Source organism: Ahaetulla prasina, chromosome 7 (genome assembly GCF_028640845.1).
Source record: "Ahaetulla prasina isolate Xishuangbanna chromosome 7, ASM2864084v1, whole genome shotgun sequence".
NCBI lineage: Eukaryota > Metazoa > Chordata > Lepidosauria > Squamata > Colubridae > Ahaetulla > Ahaetulla prasina.
The window spans coordinates 11,786,138-11,809,826 of NC_080545.1; the positions used below are offsets into that span (position 1 = coordinate 11,786,138).

Genomic DNA, 23,689 nt, shown 5'->3' on the forward strand with positions numbered 1-23,689 from the left:
TCAGCCTTCCATCCTTTATAAGGTAGGTAAAATGAGGACCCAGATTGTTGGGGGCAATAAGTTGACTTTGTATATAAATATACAAATAGGATGAAGACTATTGCTAACATAGTGTAAGCCGCCCTGAATCTTCGGAGAAGGGCGGGATATAAATGTGAATTAAAAAAAAAAAGAAATGCTCCCGATTCGGACAGGATAGCACGATCTGGTAGCGATGGCGGCAGGTGGTTCAGAGAACCAGTAGCAAAAATCCCTGCCCCCCTCCCCCCCCCATGCCCAGCTGAGCTGTGCGATCATCAGAGGTTTTTTGTTTTTTTTTTACTTTTAAAAGCATTTTTTCTTCAGCCAAAAAAATGCTTTTAAAAGTTTTTTTTAAAAAAAAAGGCTCTGGTGATCGCACGGCTCAGCTGGGATTGTTAGAACCCTTTCAAAGCATTTTTTCTACATGCTCTTCGGCCGAAGAGGCTGTAAAAAAAAAATCTTTTAAAGGGTTCTGGCAATCAGGAAACTCACCTGGAATCGTCAGAATCCTTTCAAAGCATTTTTTTCTACTAGCTCTTTGGCCGAAGAGGTTGTAGAAAAAATGCTTTTAAAAGTAAAAAAAAAAAAAAAGTTGGCCACACCCACCGTCACATTACCCACCACCAAGCCACGCCCACAGAAGTGGTAGTAACAAATTTTACATTTCAACCCTGCCTTAAACATTGGATAAAAAAAAATCACCTGTTCAGATTGTTATATGAATTGATTCTAGTTGCATTCCTAATGCACATGATCAGGGAGGGGGAAATATTGCATTTTTTTCCCCAGAATAGAATAGAGTAGAACTCTTTATTGGTCAAGTGTGATTGGACACACAAGGAATTTGTCTTCGGTGCATACGCTCTCAGTGTACATAAAGAAAAAATAAAATATATTGATCAAGAATCATAAGATACAACACTTAGTGATAGTCATAGGACTATCAAATCATACTAGGAAACAATACAATTTGCTGGGAATTATCACGGACTGTACAGTAATTGAGATTAAGTTGATTTTAAATTTAATAACAGCGGCAAGATTACTAATAGGACAGTATTGGAAGGAAAAAGAAGTACCTACAATAGGAGAATGGATATTGAAAGTTGCCAATTTGGCTGAGATGGCAAAAATCTCAGCCTTTTTGAAAGACAATACGCAAGAAAGATATTTAAGTGAATGGAAAAAATGGATTGACTATATTCAAAACAGATAAAGAGTTATCAGACTGCCTTTGAATGATTAGGATGTATTATTTTTGATTATTTTGGGGAAGGTTAGGAATTGATGAGAATTGTAGGATTATAATTTAGTTAGGAAGGAAAATTTTTTAGTATATGTTTGTTTTATTTTTACTATACCATGTGTTTGTTCCGGGAAGTCGGGGGGGGGGGGAGGGCGGAAAGGGGGGGGAATTTTGTAAAACTTTTTCAATAAAAAACAAACAAACAATATAAGTTGTAAAGATACAAGCAACATGGATATTGCCATAAGTGGGAAGAGATAGGTACTAGTAAGGATGTGGAGAAGAATAGTAATACAATCTCAGTAGTTAATTTGACAGTGTTGTGGGAATTAGTTGTTTAGCAGAGTGATGGCATTTGGAGAAAAACTGTTGTGTCTAGTTCTTTTGGTGTGCAGTGCTCTATTGCTTCGATTTGAGGGTAGAAGTTGAAACAATTTATGTCCAGGATGTGAGGGGTCTGTAGATATTTTCACAACTTCTTTTTTTCCCCCCCGAGGATACATTAGGACAGCTTGCAAGCTGAAAACATGTGCAGGAAAATGCATGAGTTGGTAGGAGCAGACGTAAACACCAGTGGTAGGTTTCCAAAAATTCCTTCTATGCGTAACACACACTCACACACCCCCAGGCATCAGTGGTGGAATTCAATTTTTTTTTACTATCGGTTCTGTGGGTGTGGCTTGGTGGGTGTGGTGTGGCTTGGTGGGCGTGGCATGACTTGGTGGGCGTGGCAGGGGAAAGATACTGCAAAATCTCCATTCCCTCCCCACTCCAAGGGAAGGTTACTGCAAAATCCCCATTTCCTCCCAATCAGCTGGGACTCGGAAGGCAGAGAATAGATGGGGGCAGGGCCAGTCAGAATTTTTACTACCGGTTCTCCGAACTACTCAAAATTTTTGCTACCGGTTCTCCAGAACTGGTCAGAACCTGCTGAAACCCACCTCTGGTAAACACGTATCATATTACAAGACAATCTATAAAGCTGTGCTAGGGAAGTGTGCACAACAATGAATCAAGAGCAACGTGCACTCAAATGCCCTAAGATGACAACAAAGTTTCAGTTTAGAAAAATGAGCAATTGGAATTGCTTTTTGTTTAAGACGGGCTGACGAATTTATTTCGCTTGCAAAGAAGGGCTGTCTGCAATTCAGGATTAAGTCATGCAAAATCATCCCCTTGGCATTCTCCGAGTGTCTCCATCTGTGGACTTTATTATGAAATCTTGTTCATAATTGACACGCGACAACAGCTGGAGGCTCTCCAGATGACGTTGTTCTTCGCTTGATGTTTCCCCCACGGCCTTTCCTGTACTTCTCTCCGCTTAAAGCAGATTTTTTTTTAAAAGGCAGAAAACAGCTGTCTCTGTATTGGGAAGCTATCCTAAATTTGTCCCCCTCCCTTCTCCCCTCCCCCCCCACCTATCTTCTTTAAGCAGATCCGCAGATCCCAGTAACTCCCTCAACCCCCAATCCTGTCAGATCTGGGCTGCAAAATTCGGACCATCGTTAGAGGGCAGCAAAAAGTTGGAGCAGTTTTTTCTCAACCTAAGCAAATTGCAAGATGTGTGGGCTTCAATTCCCAGCATGCTGGCTGGGGAATTCTGGGAGTTGAAGTCCATGCACCTTAAAAGTTGCTAAGGTTGCTTGGTTGCTTGTGGGTGACCGGATCAAAGTTTAGAAGCCTTATTTTATGTCTACTCTGATATCAAGGTAATACAGGTGGTCCACGACTTACGGCCACAACGGAACACTTCTGTTGTTAGGCGAGACATTTGTTAAAGAGAATTTTGCCTCAGCTTTCGTGCCGCGACTGTTAAGTGAATCGTTGCAATTGACGAGTTAGTAACCCAGTTGTTAAGTAAATCAGATTTCCTCATTGACTTTGCTGGTCAGAAGGTTAAAGGTAAAGATTCCCCTCGCACATATGTGCTAGTTGTTCCTGACTCTAGAGGGCGGTGCTCATCTCTGTTTCAAAGCCGAAGAGCCAGCGCTGTCCGAAGATGTTTCCGTGGTCATGTGGCCAGCACGACTCAACGCCAAAGGCACCGGGAACGCTGTTCCCTTCCCACCAAAGGTGGTCCCTATTTTTTCTACTTGCATTTTTTACCTGCTTTCGAACTGCTAGGTTGGCAGAAGATGGGAGAAGTAACTGGAGCTCACCCCGTTACGTGACACTAGGGATTCGAACCGCTGAACTCCCGAAACTTTCGGTCGACAAGCTCAGTGGGTTAGCCACTGAGCCACCACGTCAAGATTGGGACACAGCAACTGTCATAAATATGAACCAATTGCCAAGCCTCTGAATTTTGATCACACAATTATGGGATAATTGTGCAACGGTCACTAAACAAAGTGTTGTAACTCAAGGACTACCTCCTGTATACTGTCTGTCTATTACAACTTGGCTCGAGACTTTCTTTTAACCAGAATCGACCCTGTTTGTTTATAATAATGTACTCACTGCTTCCTGCCAAAAAGCTGCCTTTCCGAGCCTTGTGGCTTCCTTGTCAACTCTCTGAACTTTTGTTGTTCTGCCATAGATGGTCAGGCTTCCTCACTGACTAAGAAAGGCCTTCTGGAATTGTCCACCAACAGGCCTTAGCCTAAGACCTAAGAAGGATGAGCTTTGCTGAGTCACGCGATTCAGAAATTCAGCTCCCCTTCTTTCTGCATGTAGTCGTCTAACTCTCAGTTTCACCTCAGAGCCTTTGGTTCATTTCTTTATAGCCTGCCTTACTTATTTTTTTACAAAAATACAAAAAGGTGTTTCTTATACACGAATACGGCCATTGTTGGCCTCCCGAAACCTCACTCCACATCTCCTGTTTTTGCGAAAAAAGCTATAGTGACCAGACATCCCGCTTTTTAATAATTTGCCCCGCGTCCCGCGGCATTTCAAAAAAGTCCCGATTTCCCCCCCCACTCCCATTCTGAAAATGGGAGGCGGCAATGCAAGAGGAGGAGGAGGAGGCGGAGAAGGGGGAGTGGCAGAGAAGAGGGCGCAAGATCGCCCGCTGCCTGGAAGAGCCAAGAGGAGAGCCGAGGAGAGCCAAGCCTGCCTGGAAGAGCCGAGAAGCAGCAGCCGCTCCTCCTCCTTCAACCAGGTGGCGAGACTCAGTGCGCATGCGCAGGCCTCCCCCGGTCAATGGTGTCCCGCTTTGCCATCGCTGAAATCTGGTCACTTTACAAAAAACGGGACCATTTTTCACAAAAATGGGATGAGCATTTGGGAGGGTTTGGGAGGCCTGCAGAGTACTCCTGGAGGCTGGAGAGGGCAAAAACAGGATGGGTGGGGGGCTCGGGAGGCCAAAAATGGGCCTGTTTTTCACAAAGTGGGATGCGCAGAAGGTTCGGGAGGCCCGCAGAGTACTCCAGGGGACCGGAGAGGGCAAAAAACAGATGCATGGAGGCCAAAAACTATTTTTTTTCTCTTGTTTTCCTCTTCGAAATCTTGGTGCGTCTTATACTCAGCTGCCTCTTATAGTCCGAAAAATACGGTACATAGGATGTGATAGAGCCGCTAGGTGGGCGGACCCAGCCGCTGGTTGGAACTACCGGTTCGCCTGAACCAGTCCGAACCGGCCGCAACCCACCACTGGGTTGTAGCAATGTATCCATCGCACTCACTGAGTTTGGTAGGTGAGTCAGGATTTTAACCCACTTAAATTCAAATTTACAGCTGCAAGGTTGCCTGAATTCTCTTGTGGCAACGACTTGGAAAGTGCAGGTAGCCCTCGTCTTACAATGGTTCAGTTATTGACCACAGTTGCAATGGCACTGAAAAATGCGACTTAGGACCGTTTTTCACAGTTGCGACCTTTGCCGTGTTCCCCCCACCCTGTGATCATGCGATCAAAATTCAGATGCTTGGCCACCAGCTCCTATTTATGACCGTTGCTGTGTCCCAAAAGGTTCCCCTTTCATGACCTTTGGACAAGGAAAGTCAAAGGGGGAAGCCGGATTCACTTAAAAACCAGATTGCTAACTTATCAACGGCAGCGATTCGCTTAACAACCGTGGCGGGAAAAGTCGTAAAATGGGGCAAAGCTCGCTGAACAAGCGCCTCACCTTAGGAACAGAAATTCTGGGCTCAGTTACGGTTGTAAATTGAGGAATACCTATATTGGGAGTTGACTGGAGAAGCCCAAAAGGGTTGAAATAACGGTTTACAGGCTTACAGTAGTGGCCAAAATTGTGGAAACCATTTGGGAAAAGTGTATTTTTGAGGTTTGATGGCTAATAACACCACTTCTTCTTTTTTTAGAGTTTCAAACTTAATGTTAACCGCTCCAATCTTGATTGCAGAAAATATGACTTCAGTAACAGAGTTGTTAATGCTTGGAACACACTACCAAACTCTGTGGTCTCTTCCCAAAATCCCAAAAGCTTTAACCAAAGACTATCTACTATTGATCTCACCCCATTCCTACGAGGTCTGTAAGGGGCGTGCATAAGAGCACAAGCATGCCTACCATTCCTGTCCTATTGCTTCCTTTCATTATATCCAATTAATATAGTTATTACATACTTATGCTTATATATATGCTTATATATTATATAATTATTTCATGCATATGCTTATATATACTGTTGTGACAAAAATAAAATAATAAAAAAGATAATCCTATTCCACTGCTCGAATGGCCTGGGAATAGCCCTGATCTTAACCCAATTGAAAATCTACGGAGCCAAATAAAGAAACTTGTTAGTCAGAAGCGACCCAGCAATAAAACCCAGTTAATAGAAGCCATCATTCAATCTTGGTTTCACATTAGAACAGCTGCAGAACTAAAAGACTTGCTTCACTCCATGGGAAGACGTTGTAAGGCCGTAATTCATGCTAAAGGTTGTCCAACGAAGCATTAACTGTCAGGGTGATCTCATCTTTTTCTATGGTGATAAGTTTTGTATATCTCTTTTTTTCTACGTGTTTCACTTTTCTTTTTTATGCTGTAACTGCTATTCTAATAGCAAAACCCTCGTGAAAGTTATTGCATTACATTCCTGATTAAATTATCTTCCCATTGATATATATTTCTATGGTACTACTCCAAAAAAAAAAGTGGTCTTAGCTAGTTTTAGAAAATACAATTTTCCCAAAAGGTTTCCACAATTTTGGCCACTACTTTAATTTGGCCTTCTAGCTGGACCACTGAATTCATGGAGATTCAGCTTCCTTCCCACCCTTTTCTGTTCTCCCTGCTGATTCAGATTTATTTAGTTATTTATTTATTTAATTAGATTTTTATACCGCCCTTCTCCCGAAGGACTCAGGGCGGTTCACAGCCAAATAAAACAACAATGAATAAATACAAGATAAAACAGTAATTAAAAAACTTATAAAATATGGCCCAAGTTAAAATATATTTAAAACAATAAAACCCACTAAATAAAATTAAAACCGAATAAAAATGTCTAAAATTCTGTGCCAATCCTGCGCGGATAAATAAATATGTCTTCAGCTCACAGCGGAAGGTCGGGATGGTTTGTGGACTTTCCCCCCTTAGGAGAGACATGCCTTGCACCCAAACTCTCCACCCTGCCCTGTTTTCCTTTTTGGCACAGGCCCAACCTCTGTGGGAAAGAGGATTTTCACAGCAAAGCATTGACGAGAAGGGACTCACCCGTATTTCACAAAGTCTAAGGGATTGGCTCTGTCTTTGTGTCCGGCGGCTTCCTCTTTCGCATGGAGAGAGGCTATGGAGACTTCTGCAGAAAGGAAGAGCAAGAGACACAAGTTAAAGGGTTGAATCTCTGCGATTCCGTCAAGGTCTCTCAGATGAGGTCACTTTTGACCATGTGGTGAGGGTGACCGACGGCACAGCTGCCCCGAGATCCATAGAGATCTGTGTCCTCTCTCTCAGCATGTCCCCCTAGTGCCGTGATGGCAAATCTATGGCACGTGTGCCTCAGGTGGCATGCGGAGCCATATCTGTTGGCATGCGAGTGTTGCCGTAGCTCAGCTCCAGTTCGTTTGCGCGCGCCGGCCAGCTGACTTTCGGGCCTTCTGGGCCCATTGGAAGTCAGGAAACGGGCTGTTTCTGGCCTCCAGAAGGCCTCCGGGGATTGGGGAAGGCCGTTTTCGCCTTCCCCAGGCTCCTAGAAAGCCTCTGGAGCCTGGGAAGGGTGAAAAACGGGCCTACTGGGCCCACCGTGCCATCATGTGCCAAAAGTGGGGACACTGCAGGGGGGGTCACACGAGCATGCGCATGGTGGTGGGGCGCATTGAATTATGGGCGTGGGCACACACACGTGCAACCCCCCGCACTCCCACTAACTTTTGGCACGCAACAGCAAAAGGTTAGCGATCACTGCCCTAGCAGAATGAATGGTTTTCAGTCTGTTTCCTGATTGGCTGCCCATTCGACAGCCGCGTATAAAAGAGCTGTGAAACAGGCGCTGTTGTGTCCCAGGTTCCTGGACCTGGACTCCTGGACTCGGATGATTCAGAAAGTGAGGGAGAAGACCTGGCAAGGCCTGCTTCTCCTGGGCCCTCTCCCTCCCTGGCACCCACTCAAAGGGAGGAGGAGGGGCCGGCAAGGCCTGATTCTCTCGGGCCTTCTTCTGATTTGGCAACGCCCCAAGAACAATTTTGGCGTGATGCAAGACTGTGCAGACGTGACCGGCGCGCGCAGCAGAGGAGGCGTTGGGACAAAGCCAAAGAATGATGAGTCATGCAGTGACATCTACAGAGGGTATAAAAGCAGGAGGCGGAACTTCCTGGCTTTTTGTCTTGGACAAAGCAGTGAATTTGCGCGGGCAAACTGTATCAATGGAGGGAAGAATATATTCGTGAGTAACTCTGGCCTTATCTATAATTTCCTAGTTATCTCCAGAGACTTGGCAGGCCCGTGGGTAGATGTGGCCAGAACATTTATCTATGTAAATAAATTAGAAAAGAAGGCCTTTGACTGACTCTTTGTTGGGAGTATTGGGGGAGGGAAACAGAACAGGCGTCTTCTGTTCTGTTGCTGACTGTTGCTGTGAAGTTGCACTCATTCAGTAAATGTTAGCCGTTACTCTCTGCCTCGCCTCAGTCCTTGACGGAACTCCATCCGTGAACAAAGCAATCTGAGAAGCAGTTACAACAGGGGTGTCAAACTCAAGGCCCAGCAAGCTAGATCTGGCCCCGCGATGTGGTCGGATCCAGCCCACAGGGCCATCTTGGAATATGTAAGGGGCTGGCCACATCGCTTCAGCCCAGTCTCCCCAATCTGCAGAGGGGACATTGGGCCCATGTCACACCGGCCTGGTCTCCCCAATGCAGAGAGGAACCAGCGGGCCAGCATGGCTTCTGCCCGGTTTACCCAGTGCGAAGAGGAAACCTGCCAGCAGTTTGGGGAGTGGCGTCAAACTGGCCACGCCCACTCAGTTGGCCACATCCACTCAGTTGGCTACATTCACTCAGTTGGCCATGCCCATTCAGTTGGCCATACCCACTCAGTTGGTCATGCCCAGTTGGCCACACCCACTCAGTTGGCTACATTCACTCAGTTGGCCATGCCCATTCAGTTGGCCACACGCACTCAGTTGGTCATGCCCAGTTGGCCACATCCACTCAGTTGGCTACATTCACTCAGTTGGCCATGCCCATTCAGTTGGCCATACCCACTCAGTTGGTCATGCCCAGTTGGCCACACCCACTCAGTTGGCGACACCCACTCAGTTGGCCATGCCCATTCAGTTGGCCACACGCACTCAGTTGGTCATGCCCAGTTGGCCACATCCACTCAGTTGGCTACATTCACTCAGTTGGCCATGCCCACTCAGTTGGCCATACCCACTCAGTTGGTCATGCCCAGTTGGCCACACCCACTCAGTTGGCGACACCCACTCAGTTGTCCATGCCCATTCAGTTGGCCACACGCACTTAGTTGGCCACATCCACTCAGTTGTCCATGCCCACTCAGTTGGCTATGCCCAGCTCCCCCGCCCCTCTCCAAGGGCAATCATAGCCCTGATGTGGCCCTCAATGAAATTGAGATTGACACCCGAGTTGGAGGCTTTTCAAGAACAAGGGGAACAAGGGGATAATAATAATATTTTAATATTATATTATATTAAATATTATTAACATACAAACTCACGTTTGTATGTTAATAATATTTTGGCCATTCTGGATCAGGATTCTACCTTTGAGACAACTATGACCTGGATGACTGAGAATCTCCATAGACTGAGAATCTCCATAGATGTATATTTAAAAAAAAGAAAAGAATTATTACTGCCATCTGGGCGTTTTGGACCCCACCCAGCAGACACCGCTGATCAATGTACAGATAGCCCTCGACTTACGACCACAATGGAGCTCTAAATTCCTGCTGCAAAGTGAGACGTCCCATTTTGCAACCGTTCTTGCCCACCGTTGTTATGTGAATCACTGCAGTTGTTAAGTTATGGTTGTTGAGGGAATCTGGCTTCCCGGTTGGCTTTGCTTGGGAGAAGATCACAAAAGATGATCTTCGCATGACCATGGGGACGCCACAATGATCGTAAATGCGAAAAATGGTGATACATCAGTTGTAACTTCGAAAGGTCACCAGATGAACTACAGATAGTCCTCGACTTACGGCCGTAATTGAACTTTATTTTTTTTGTTGCTAAGTGAGACGTTTGTTAAGTGAGTTTTGCCCCATTTTACGACTTTTCTTGCCACAGCTGTTAAGTGAATCATTGCCGTTGTCAAATTGAGAAACCAGATGTTAAGTGAACCCCACTGACTTTGCTCGTCAGGCGGCCGCAAAAGTTGTTCACACGATACGGGGACACCCACAAACGTCATAAATATGAACCAGCTGCCAAGCATCCAAATGCTTGGATGATCATAAGTGTCAAAAAAATGGCCCTGAGTCACTTTTTTTCAGTGATGTTGTAACTTTGAACGGTCACTAAATGAACTGCTGTAAGTCGAGGGCTACCCGTATTGTAAGACAAGGGCTACTGGTGTTACTAAACTGAGAGCTTCTACTACCGTGTTTCCCCGAAAATAAGTGCTGTGGTCTTATATTAATTTTTGCCCCAAAAGATGCATTAGGGCTTATTTTCTGGTTAGGTCTTATTTGAGGGGAAATACTGTACTAAATGCATCCATCTGGCTGACAGTCTTAACTGGGGCTTATTTTGCGGGTAGGGCTTATATTACGAGCATCCTGGAAAATCATGTTAGGACTTATTTTCTGGTTAGGTCTTATTTTCGTGGAAAACAGGGTAGAATAGAAGAATTATAGAACCAGGTTTTGACTCCTTGTTCCCCTATGGCAAATTGTTTTTCTGGCAATTTTGGGATCAGACAAAATGCTCACCTACGGCACCATCCGTTGGTATCGAAATCTTTCTTAAGCCATGTCGATGCCAATCTTTGCTTTTCGCTCGCTGCTTGGCCCCCGTCTCCTGCTTCTTTGTGCCGAAAGCGGATTCCTTGGTACCCAACCCAAGGCTGTTTTTGTCTGGACAGCTGGTGGACTTCTCCAGGCGCGGATGTCTACCTTCCAGGCCTTTTCTATGAATCGCCAGGCAAACAGGTTCCCCCGCTGATTTTTCAAGGACTTTTCTGAGCCTTCCTGGGCCTTCAGAGAAACATGCAACTGGGTCATTTGAATTCCTGGTTTCTTGCTCCGGCCACTGTAGATCCTGATGCACCCCTGGGTATGGAAAACTTGGGGGCGAAGGAGGTCCGAGCTGGAGAAAGTGGATTGGGTTAGTGAAAGCTAAAAGAGAAGGAGCATGCCTTACGTTGGCGGACTTGGTTTCACACGCTTTCTCACGACCTCCCGAGGGATGGAAAGAATAGTGAGAAGACCTCCCATCAGGCGTATCTTCAAACCTGGACGTTGTTTCAGGAACATTGATGAAGGAATCTGCCCCCGTGGCACTATTTCCTAAAAATTCACCTTGCAAGTCCGACAAAGAAAGATCCAACTCAGGGCATGTGGCCAATAGAAGACCAGAGAACTCTTCCGTTCTATTGTCCAAACTTGAAACCAGGACAAGGTCTCCTCTTTTGGAAATAGAGGATGAGTTCCAACAGCTGTGACGGCCAACCTGTGGGCTAGGATGTGTCGGTTCATCGTTGTCTGTACGAGAGACAAGGGGGTTGTTTTCTGATGCCTCGGTCCTCTGCTGTATAGAGGAATTGTCCCTGACTAGGAGATGCTTCCTGGAATTGGAATCTGATTGGGAACTGTGAGAACCCCTACTAACAGCAATGTGTGAAGGTTGTGTCTGGAAGTTGTAGCCCGGTCCAGCAGCTACAGATTGTGTGATCTGTTTAGAGTTAGTCCGCTGGGAAGCTGCATTGATAGTAAGTGAAGGAAACACGGAACGTCTAGACAGGATGGGTAAACTGGCACGGTGTGACACAGGTACAGGCTGCTTAGAGTTGTGTATGGGATGTGGAACTTGGCAACACTGATCCAAGTCACTTTCAGAGGTGGAAAGCTGCTCAGATAATCTGGTTTCAGGGGATAAAGATGAATGCTCTAAAACAGTCTCGCTGGCAGAAGATTTGGGGGTTAATGGATTAACCTGGCTGGAAGACGACAGTTGTTGTAAGAGTTGGTCAGGATTAAGGCCCGGAGGAGTTGGCTGGGCGTTAAAATTTGCCATGGGTGGAGGGATTACAAACTGGAGAGGCTGCCTGGAGGATAAAAGTGAAGCAGAATTGAGGGCCAAAGTCTGCTCAGAGTCCCTTACTAGAGCTGGGGCCAAAGGCTGCGTTAGCTGAGCTGCATCGGTGGTCATTGCAAAAAGAGTCCTGCAAGATGGGAGGCTATCAGCATTACAGTCACATTCTGTTCTCTCTTTTCCAAGAACTGAAAAACATGGTGACTCACTGGTTAAGATATCTTGTTCTCTGCAATGTGTGTCCGTTGCTGCTTCATTCCCAGACAACACAGCATTCTTAATTGTTGGTTTCAGCTGTTGATAGGACTTCACACTGTTTTCGGTAGTGTCTTCCACCGAATCCCAGGAAGAAAGACTTAACTTTATCATCTCTTTGGCTATATTGGACAGGCCTTCTTCTAGTGAGGGGTTTGGGAGGACTTTGGAAGTAGAACTCTGAGCGTCTTCGAGGAAGTCCTCACCAGAAGCGGGAGGATGATCCTCTCCATCACTGTCCGGTACTGAAGCTTCATCAACTATTGCTCTGTCCAGTTGACTAGAGAAATGTAAAACTGATTCATCTCCTTCAGAACTGACAGTGTCATCCATGGCTCCCTTAATAGGATCTTCTTGCAGGAGAGCGGTGATTATAGTCCTCAACGATGGGACAGGATCTTCTTCAGTGTCAGAAGAACTGCCCATAGCTTGAGATCCATGAAGAACTTGGGAGTCAACGCCTAATGCCGCATCTGTAAACAATTGTGCTATTTGTTCGCCATCTACACTCCTTACATTTTCCTCTTTTCCAACGTCCTCTTTTCCAATATTCTCTTTTCCAACACCCACGGTGAATTGTGCACCACCTGGATCACAACAGAACGTTTGGTTTGCTTCCTCATCGATCCCGGAGTGTTCCACTTGTCCAGAACTGTAATATAGGGCAGTCTGTGTCCTTGGGCTTCCGCTATCTGGCAGAAAACCTGCAGGGGTCATTCCAGGGGATGGGATAGTCATTGTTTGGATACAAGGTTCAGACAATGCACAACCTGATGTTGAAGGGTGATCTGCTGAGGACACCTCCTTCAAAGAGAAAGCAAGTTCTTCAGAACTGTTATCGTTTAAACCAGAAACAGCCAAACTGTTTCCCAAAGAATCCAGTGTGCCCTGGCTCGATCTGATAGGCACGGAGTCTATTGTTGCTTGCACAGGCCATTCTTCTTGTTCTTGGTCATTGTGTGACCACTGTACTTCCTCCAGATTTGTCTTTGTGTTGCTCTTTGCTGCTTTCTCATTCAAATCCTTCCCTCCCTCTTCCTCGCTGCCTGCCAACTCCAGCGCCTCTGATTCTGCAGATTCTGACTTCCTTGTGGTTGATAGCCGTTTTTGGCCTGACTCTGATTCCTCACAATTCATATTGTTTATATGATCATTGGTTTGGACGTTTTTCTTGAGTAATGGAGAGTTGCTCATTCCGACGTTGCTCTCTTCCTCTTCCTGGACCTGGAGAACAAGGAAGTTGAGAACATTTTCCTCCAAATCTCCTATTTCATCATCAACATCTGAACGATCATCCACTTCTTTGGAAGATACCTGGAATAAAATATTTTCCGCCTTTCTTTGCGCCCCGTCTAAACTCAACTCTTCCTCTTCTGAGGAAGGATTGCTCAATCCTTTACTCGCTTCTTCTCTTTTAGAGGAAATTTCATTGATCCTCATCGCAACGTCCGTTCCTTCGCAAGGGCTTCCATTCTTCTCACGCTGCGTCTCCAGTTCCCACGAATGCTCTTCGGCTGGTCTGGAATTGGAAAAATCAGCACTTTTGTGGCAATCTGAAATATGATGAATCACCAAAGGAGATTCATTGACTGAGTCTTCTTGACAAGGAAGAGTGTCTGTCATTGCTGAGTCCCCACGCCGTGTCTGAGAGTGTGTGTCACACAAACTTGGAGGTTGGCCAAAGCTAGCATCACAGACTTGGCTCTCCATCTGTACTGGACTGACCCTCCTGGGATAGGAAAGAGCAGTGCTGGTTGTTGACTGGGAACTGGCTGAAGAATAACTTGCAAATTGCCCATCGAAGGAATTTAAGGAAGATTCCCTGCTTTCTTTCGAGCTGGGCTGTCCTCTGTTGAGATTCTGTTTTCCATCTGAAAATTCTTCCCAGTCCTCTAAACCTCTCGGCCTTCTTTCCGGTTCTTGGGAAGTATCCTTCTCCGCAGGGTTAGAAGATCCGTCCCACATATGTTCTTTCATAACCAAGAGAAGTGCTAAGTCATGGGATAGAGACGGATCTTCCTTCTCTTCCACCTCCTGACTTCCAGGAACTTGACTCATGATGAAAGTGCCTGTGATATCATGGTACTTTCTGGCTGAGGCTGGATCGCTGGCTTCGTGTATTCTATGGGTTGGCCTCAGGAAAGGATCTTTCTGCTGGATCTGCTCAGACTCCATCAGTGAAGCTTCCTAAAAAAAAAAAAGGGTGGGGGGGAGAGAGAGAAAACAGTGGTTACAATTACAACATGATTGAGCTGTACATACATATTGCCTGCGGGGTGTTATTGTGGGAAGGACAAAAATATAGCTAATCAATATAAACAAGAGAACAGCAAGAGGAAAAAGATGGACAAAGATAACAAAAATAGAGGGGGAAAAAATACCCTTCTACTCAACTTTCACATTACGTAGAATTCCATGCTCAATTCTGTAGGTCTTTCCCTCCCAAATTTAAAAGAATCCAGAGGATATTTATGTCCTGTTCCCTTAATGTTGTTTCAAATCACAACAATCAAAGCTATGTTCATGACATACATGCCCACACACAGAGAGAGAGATAAATACGCTCGTGGGAGATTAATTAATTGCTGTGCCAGGAGGAGCCCAAGTGACATTAGGAACAGTGACAAGGGTGGCCCACTGAGAACCGATATGATGTAGTGGTTAAGAGCAGACATAGGACCGAAGCTGCATTCAGACATGGAACCCTGTGGCTGGTCCCTCAGCCCAATCTACTCCTCCAAATTGTGAGTTTTGGCAGAAGCCAAAGAAGGAATGTCTGTTTGTACCATTATCTACCTATCAATCATCCATCCATTCTATCCATTGTCTATTTATCTATTATCTATCGATCATCTATCTATCTATCTATCTATCTATCTATCTATCTATCTATCTATCTATCTATCTATCTATCTATCTATCTATCCTGTCTAGTCAGTCAGTCAGTCTGTCTGTCTGTCCATCCATCCATCTAATAATCTATCTCTGTCATTTATCCATCTTTATCTATTATCTATCTAGCTATCATCTATCTGTCTAGTCTGATCTGTCTGATCTGTCTATCTATCTATCTGTCTGTCTGTCTACTGTCTGATCTGTCTGTCTGTCTGTCTGTCTATCATCTATCTATCTATCATCTATCTATCTGTCTAGTCTGTCTGTCTGTCTGTCTCTCCCTATCTATCTATCATCTATCTATCTATCTATCTATCTATCTATCTATCTATCTATCTATCTATCTATCTATCTATCTATCTATCTATCGTCTATCTATCTGTCTAATCTGATCTGCCTGCCTGCCTGCCTGCCTGCCTACCTGTCTGTCTATCTCTATCTATCTATCTATCTATCTATCTATCTATCTATCTATCTATCTATCTATCTATCTATCTATCATTTGTCCTTCCATGTTTTTTGTGCCAGGGAATGTTATTATTTGTTTCTTAAACTTTCACTGCCCAGAATTGGGTAGCCCCATAAATCTCCAAAATTACAAAGATAAAATTTTGATGTTTTGAACACCCTTCCCCCACTTAATCTAATCTTCCCCCATCCTGTCCTAATGCTTAAGCCAAGACTGAAAAGGGATTCTATCCTTAGTTAGAAATAGGGCAGAGAAGGAGATGGGGGAGAGAGGGAGAGAGAGGGAGAGAGAGGAGAGAGAGGGAGGGAGGGGGAGGGAGGGAGAGAGGGAGAGAGAGAGGAGAGAGAGAGAGGGAGGGGGAGAGAGGGGGAGAGAGGGAGGGAGGGAGAGAGGGGAGGGAGAGAAAGAGAGACAGAGAGATTTACTCTTCTTCCTTATTTCCTTGCTGTTCAGATCACTGTTTGCATCACATGTTGATTGCATGGATAAAAAAAATGGTAATCAGAAAGAGTCCGGTGGCATATTTTCCAACAAACCACGTTGTTTGAAACACTATTGCATCAGATTCACTGACTGGCTACTTAATTGCATGGAAATGCAATCTCTCCTGCTAAATCCTTTTGTCCATCCCTTGGCTCAAGGCATAGTTTTGTCCTCCAATCCAGGAACCTTTTTTCAGGGAAAACCTATTGGCCCTCATCGTGCTGTGGCCAAGATGAGGCGAGCAAAAGCCCGAAGGACCATCCTTCGGAGGAGGTCTTGCATTGACACCTCCCTGCCCGTCACATACTGTGGAGGGGAAAACAGACCAGTGCTTTCACTTCTCCTGAGGCTCCTGAAGCAGGAAGCGACAGCAGCGAACAGATAAATGCCTGCTGGACATAGAAGTGGTAGTTATGATTGGCATGCAAAGGAAGTTCTTCCTAACCAGAAGGAAGAAGGTGGCATCATTTCTGGTCCTTTCCCCTTGCTAAAATAGACCCTATTTTTTGTTTTTGTTTTTGTTTTTTAGCTCAGAGGAGAGTTAGCTATCTTCTACCTACAGTAGTGGCCAAAATTGTGGAAATCTTTTGGGAAAAGTATATTTTTGAGGTTTGATGGCTAATAACACCACATTTTTGGGGGGGAGTTTCAAGATAATCCTATTCCACTGCTGGAATGGTCTGGGAATAGCCCAGACCTTCACCCAATTGAAAAACTATGGAGCTGACTAAAGAAACTTGTTAGTCAGAAGCGACCCAGCAATAAAACCCAGTTAATAGAAGCCATCATTCAATCTTGGTTTCACAGGATAACAGCTGCGGAACTAAAAGACTTGGTTCACTCCGTGGGAAGACGTTGTAAGTCCGTAATTCATGCTAAAGGTTACCCAACTATTATCTCTGGTGGCTCAGCAGACTAAGTCTGTCTGTTATTAACAGCAGCTGCTTGCAATTATTGCAAGTTCAAGTCCCACCAGGCCCAAGGTTGACTCAGCTTTCCATCCTTTATAAGGTAGGTAAAATGAGGACCCAGATTGTAGGGGGCAATAAAAGTTGACTTTGTATATAATATACAAATGGATGAAGACTATTGCTTAATACAGTGTAAGCCACCCTGAGTCTTCGGAGAAGGGCGGGATATAAATTCAAATTAAAAAAACAACAACCTGACATGGTGATAATTTTTGTATATCTTGTTTTTTCTATGGTGATAATTTTTGTATATCTCGTTTTTTCTATGTGTTTCACTTTTCTTCTTTATACTGTAACCGCTATTCTAATAGCAAATCCTTCATAAAAGTTATTGCATTGCATTCTTGATTAAATTATCTTTCCATTGATATATAATTTTATGTACTACTCCCCCCCCCGAAAAAAAGTGGTGTTATTAGCTAGTTTTAGAAAATAGACTTTTCCCAAAAGGTTTCCACAATTTTGGCCACTTCTGTAGGTGTTCTGCTTTGGGGATGCTAACTGGTTTTGAAAAGAAGTCACTTGAAGAACTGGGGAGAGGCTATTCGATGTCCTGTTGAGAAATTTAAATTTACTGAAGTGTTTTGTGGTGAAATAATATAGGGTTTCCTGTCTATGGAGCTTCTCCGTCATCCAGGTCACGGTTGTCCCAAAGGTGCTTATTCAAGAAGCAACTGGACTTTCTGGTTTTTCTTTGAAGACGTTTCGCTTCTCACCCAAGAAGCTTCTTCAGCTCTGACTGGATGGTGGGGGGAACGGAAGGATGTATACTCCTTGCAGACAGCTGGACATTTGCTTTCTTTTAGCAAGTTGAGGCTACCTGGAGGTTTATCTGTGTCATCAGGGTTACCTGAGTGGTGGCAAATAGAGGAAAATTGTGGAAACCTTTTGGGAAAAGTGTATTTTTGAGGTTTGATGGCTAATAACACCAGTTCTTTTTGGAGTTTCAAGATAATCCTATTCCACTGCTGGAATGGCCTGGGAATAGCCCAGATCTTAACCCAATTGAAAATCTAGGGAGCCGACTAAAGAAACTTGTTAGTCAGAAGCAATCCAGCAATAAAACCCAGTTAATAGAAACAATCCTTCAATCTTGGTTTCACATTATAACAGCTGCAGAACTCAAAGACTTGGTTCACTCCATGGAAAGACCTTGTAAGGCCGTAATTCATGCTAAAGGTTACCCAACTAAATATTCACTGACATGGTGATAATTTTTGTATATCTCATTTTTTCTACGTGTTTCACTTTTCTTCCGTATACCGCAGCAAATAGCAAATCCTTCCTAAAAGTTATTGCATTACATTCTTGATTAAATTATCTTTCCATTGATATATAATTTTATGGTACTACTCCCCCCCCCGCAAAAAAGTGGTGTTATTAGCTAGTTTTAGAAAATGCACTTTTCCCAAAAGGTTTCCACAATTTTGGCCACTACTGTACAACCATCAGCTAGACATGTGGAGAGACCAAAAAAATAAGAAACATCAGTGATGGAATGAAGCTATGAAGCTCTCTTGGGCAAGATGCTCCCTTTAACAGAACAACAGTATAAAAGAATAACAAAATTGGAGGGGACCGTGGAGGTCTTCTAGTCCAACCCCTGCTCAAACATCCTATCCTTAGCCCTCCAGCCTCACGGGCCTATATTTCATGCTCACTCTCACTGCTAATATTGGCCTGATGTTTTCTGTTTTGAGATGCAGAGTCCATGCAGCTTCCCAAAATCAAGAAGGAAGTGGGGGGGGGGAGTGTAGAGATTTTAACACCCCCCTTATCTGTCCCTTGCATGAGAAGAATTGATAAGTGGTTAAAATTTAGTAAACCAGACACTCAGTTCACACTGAATTGATCACTTTAGCTTTTTACTTGGTCTCATCTACACATTTCTTATGGGACATTTTTAGAAAACCCAGTCATTCTTTCCTTGATGCTGAGTAGCTTGGTAAGGGAAAGTGCTTGGTAGGGGAAAGTGCCACAAATAGAATAGAATAGAATAGAATAGAATTTTATTGGCCAAGTGTGATTGGACACACAAGGAATTTGTCTTGGTGCATATGCTCTCAGTGTACATAAAAGAAAAGATACGTTCATCAAGGTACAACATTTACAACACAATTGATGATCAATATATCAATATAAATCATAAGGATTGCCAGCAACAAGTTATAGTCATACAGTCATAAGTGGAAGGAGATTGGTGATGGGAGCTATGAAACGATTAATAGTAGTGCAGATTCAGTAAATAGTCTGACAGTGTTGAGGGAATTATTTGTTTAGCAGAGTGATGGCCTTCGGGAAAAAACTGTTCTTGTGTCTAGTTGTTCTGGTGTGCAGTGCTTTATAGCGTCGTTTTGAGGGTAGGAGTTGAAACAGTTTATGTCCAGGATGCGAGGGATCTGCAAATATTTTCACGGCCCTCTTCTTGATTCGTGCAGTATACAGGTCCTCAATGGAAGGCAAGTTGGTAGCAATTATTTTTTCTGCAGTTCTAATTATCCTCTGAAGTCTGTGTTTTTCTTGTTGGGTTGCAGAACCGAACCAGACAGTTAGAGAGATGCAAATGACAGACTCAATAATTCCTCTGTAGAATTGGATCAGCAGCTCCTTGGGCAGTTTGAGCTTACTGAGTTGGCGCAGAAAGAACATTCTTTGTTGTCCTTTTTTAATGATGTTTTTGATGTTAGCTGTCCATTTGAGATCTTGCGATATGATAGAACCCAGAAATTTGAAGGTTTCTACTGTTGATACTGTGTTGTCAAGTATTGTGAGAGGTGGAAGTATGGAAGGGTTTTTCCTAAAGTCTACCACCATTTCTACGGTTTTGAGTGTGTTCAGTTCCAGATTGTTTTGATTGCACCACAAGGCTAGTCGTTCGACCTCTCGTCTATATGCGGATTCGTCATTGTCTCGAATGAGACCAATCACTGTTGTGTCATCTGCGAACTTCAGTAGCTTAACAAATGGATCATTGGAGATGCAGTCATTGGTATACAGAGAGAAGAGAAGTGGGGAGAGCACACAGCCTTGGGGCGCCCCTGTGCTAATTGTACAGGTATTCGATGTGATCTTGCTTAGCTTCACCTGCTGCTTCCTGTTTGTTAGGAAGCTTGTGATCCACTTACAAGTCTGTTATTTTAGAAAATAGCTTTTCTAAAATAAAATACGTTCAGGTTTTTGCCAGATTTGGGGAACTAAACCATAACAATTCGGATGAGACGCTGTGATCTCAGATTGCTTCACAGCAAGACTGCGTTGATCGGACATTCCACGCTTGTAGCAATTGTCCACTACAAGCCACAACACTCCTTGACTCTTAAATCTTATGGCCTTCATCTACTGTTCTACAGGAAAAACAGGATACTGAAGGAGCCAATGGAAGGGAACACTGTGGACCTCAGGGTTGAACTGCAGAGTCCTTGGTGCTCTTTGAGCTTGGTTGCTTGCTTGGAGAAATTTCAAAGCGAGTGGCAAGCTCAGAGAGGACTCCACTGTAAGAACAGTTTGACATTTTCAACATTTTCCAGCATTTTTAGTGTCTGCAACACTAAAAACAACAACAACCCTGCAGGAGCAAGACAAGAGATGGATGGGTGAACACAATAACAGAACAACACAGTTGAAAAGGATCTTAGAAGTCTTCTAATCCATCCTCCAACTCAAGCAGGAAATCTATATTGTTCCAGACAAACGGTTGTCTAATCTCTTCTTAAAAACCTCCAGTGATGGAGTATCCACAATGTCTGAAGGCAAGCCGTTCCACTGATGAATTGTCCTAACAGCCAGGAAATTTCTCCTTAGTTCTAGGTTGCTTCTCTCCTTGATTAGTTTCCATCTGTTATATCTTGTCTTGCCCTCAGGTCCTTTGGAGAATAGGCTGACACCCTCTTCTCTGTGAACAGCCCCTCAAATACTGGAAGACTGCTATCATGTCTCCCCTATTCCTTCTTTTCATTAAACTAGACATACCCAGTTTCTGCAACCGTTCTTCATATGTTTTAGCCTCCAGCCCACTCATCATCTTTCTTGCTCTTCTCTGCACTCTTTCTAGGCCCATGATGGCGAACCTAGGGCATGTGTGCCACAGCTGGCACGCAGAGCCCTCTCTGCGGGCATGTGAGCCGCGTCCAGCACAGCTCTACCGTGCATGCGCGCACATGCCTTCCACTGGCCAGCTGTATTTTGGGATGCACTGGGGGCGGGGTTCATGCAGGAGACATACGGGAAAGTGTGCATGCACGGGGGGCAAGTGTCGTGTGTGCATGCGCAGGGTGGAGTGTGGGGGATGTGGTGCACCCCCCACATGGCCCATTTTTGGGCCCAGGAGGCTGCAGGGAGACCTACTAGGCCCAAAACAGGGCGTGGGGTGTGTGTGGCACGCCCCTCCCCCCACGGCCCATGTTTGGGCCTAGGAGGCTGCAGGGAAGCCTACTAGGCCCAAACAGGGCATGGAGGGATGTGGCGCGTGCCCCCTGGACCATTTTTGGGCCTGGGAGGCCTATTAGGCGCAAAACAGGGCATGGGGGGATGTGGCACCCCCCCCCCATGGCCCATTTTTGGGCCCAGGAGGCTGCAGGGAGGCCTAGTAGGCCCAAAACGGGTGGCGGTGGGTCATGCGCACTTGCGTGGGATGGGGGTGAGGGTGCGCATGCGCTGGGTGTGTGTGGGGAGCATGGGGGTCGTGGGTGCATGCGCAGGGGGGCGCATTGCATTATGGGTGCTGGCACACGTGCACACTTTCAGCACTCAGCGAGAAAAAGGTTAGCCATCCCTGTTCCAGACTCTCAACCTCTTTAAGAAAACCCTTAAATCAAACTTTCCTTTAGTGGTCCACATACATGGACTGCCTGGTTATAAATGGCTCTTGTAAACAATGAATTCTGACTTAAGCAAAGGCGTTGTTCCTTCCGATATGGCAGGGAGAAAGAGGAAGCAAGAGAATGGGAGCTAGGCTATACCATGGAGAAAAAAAAAGAAAAGAAAAGAGGAAACGTGATCCATTGCCCGCAACCGTAGCACAATTTTTGAAAGATTTCTCTGACACTATCATGATTATCGTGATTATCCATAGGATGTTCAGAAGTTTTAAGGTTCCAGACCAGTGGATGTGATACAGCGACAACACGACAGGTTGTCCTCCGTGGTGGGATTCAAATAATTTAACAACCAGTTCTCTGCCCTAATGATTTCTTCCAACAACCAGTTCACCAAACTGCTCAGAAAGTTAACAACCGGTTCTCCCGAAGTGGTGCGAACTGGCTGAATCTCACCACTGGTTGTCCTCGACTTACAGTAGTTCATTTAGCGACCGTTCAAAGTTACAACAGCACTGGGGAAAAAGAGCGACTGATGAGCATTTTGCACAGTTATAACCTTTGCAGTGACCCCGTGATCAAAATTCAGATGCCTGGCAACTGGTTCATACTTACGATGGGCGCAGTGTCCAGTTTCCAGTACAAGCCACAATGCACCTTGCCTTTTAAATCTTACTACCGCCCTCGACTACTGTTCTGGACTGAAAGCAGGACACTGAAAGAGACAATGGAAGAGAATACTAAGAGGCTCAGGGTGGAAACGAGAGGTCCTTGGTGCTCTCTGAACTTGGGTGTTTTCTTGCAGATGTTTCATTACCAAACTAGGTAACATCATCACTGCTAGAAGGGAGAAGGGTTTATGATGATGATGATGGAAGAGGAGGAGGAGGAGGAGGACTGTGCGGTCCTTGGTGCTCTCTGAACTTGCTTGTTTTCTTGCAGATGTTTCATTACCCAAACTAGGAAATATCATCAGTGCTAAAAGAGTTTATAATGGAGGAGGAGGAGGAGGAGGAGGAGGAAGAGGAAGATGACTATGGGGTCCTTGGTGCTCTCTGAGCTTGGATGTTTTCTTGCAGATGTTTCATTACCCAAACGAGGAAACATAATCAGTGCTAGAAGGGAGAAGTGTTATGATGATGATGATGGAGGAAGAAGAAGAAGAAGAGGAAGAGGAAGAGGAAGAGGAAGAAGAAGAAGAAGAAGAAGAAGAAGAAGAAGAAGAAGAAGAAGAAGAAGAAGAAGAAGAAGAAGAAGAAGAAGAAGAAGAAGAAGAAGAAGAAGAAGAGGACTATGGGCTCCTTGGTGTTTTCTGAGCTTGCTTGTTTTCTTGCAGATGTTTCATTACCCAATCTAGGAAACATCATCAGTGCTGGAAGGGAGAAGGGTTTATGATGATGGAGGAGGAGGAGAAGGAGGAAGAGGACTGTGAAGGCTCCTTGGTGCTCTCTGAGCTAGCTTGTTTTCTTGCAGAAGTTTCATTAGCCAAACTAGGAAACATCACTGTTGTAGAAGGGAGAACGGTTTATGGAGGAGGAATCCTTTTTGACCTTAATTCTATAGGCACAGCCATAGAACTTTGATTGTGAGCTGCACACAAAGCAGATGAGGCAAGAGGTCTTCCATAAGATCAATGCGATGTCAACAGGGGTTCAGTGATCCACAGGTTTATATCGCGTGGTATACTCGAACGCTCTATTGCAGGGGTCTCCAACCTTGACAACTTTACGACTTGTGGACTTCAACTCCCAGAATTCCTCAGCCAGCGCATGCTGGCTGAGGAATTCTGGGAGTTGAAGTCCACAAGCCGTAAAATTGCCAAGATTGGAGACCCCTGCTCTATTGAGTAGAACACAAGTCAAGCAACCAAAGACCTTTCTCTCCAGAGCCTTCTGGAAAGGGATGGCTGGTTA

At 44.8% G+C, this 23,689-nt stretch overlaps 1 protein-coding gene across 4 annotated transcripts in view; it reads right to left on the reverse strand.

Annotated features, from left to right (window-relative positions):
• LOC131201864 (uncharacterized) overlaps nucleotides 1–23,689 on the reverse strand; it is a 97,927-nt gene that overhangs the window by 29,833 nt on the left and 44,405 nt on the right. For all 4 annotated transcript variants that reach the window (XM_058190183.1, XM_058190181.1, XM_058190184.1 and 1 more), the window contains exons 2-3: nucleotides 10,569–14,331; nucleotides 6,891–6,975 (exon numbers count right to left, since the gene is read on the reverse strand). In XM_058190183.1, the coding sequence (XP_058046166.1) occupies nucleotides 6,891–6,975; nucleotides 10,569–14,319 (3,836 nt within the window). In that variant the 5' untranslated portion in view covers nucleotides 14,320–14,331. The remainder of the gene's footprint in view (nucleotides 1–6,890; nucleotides 6,976–10,568; nucleotides 14,332–23,689) is intronic.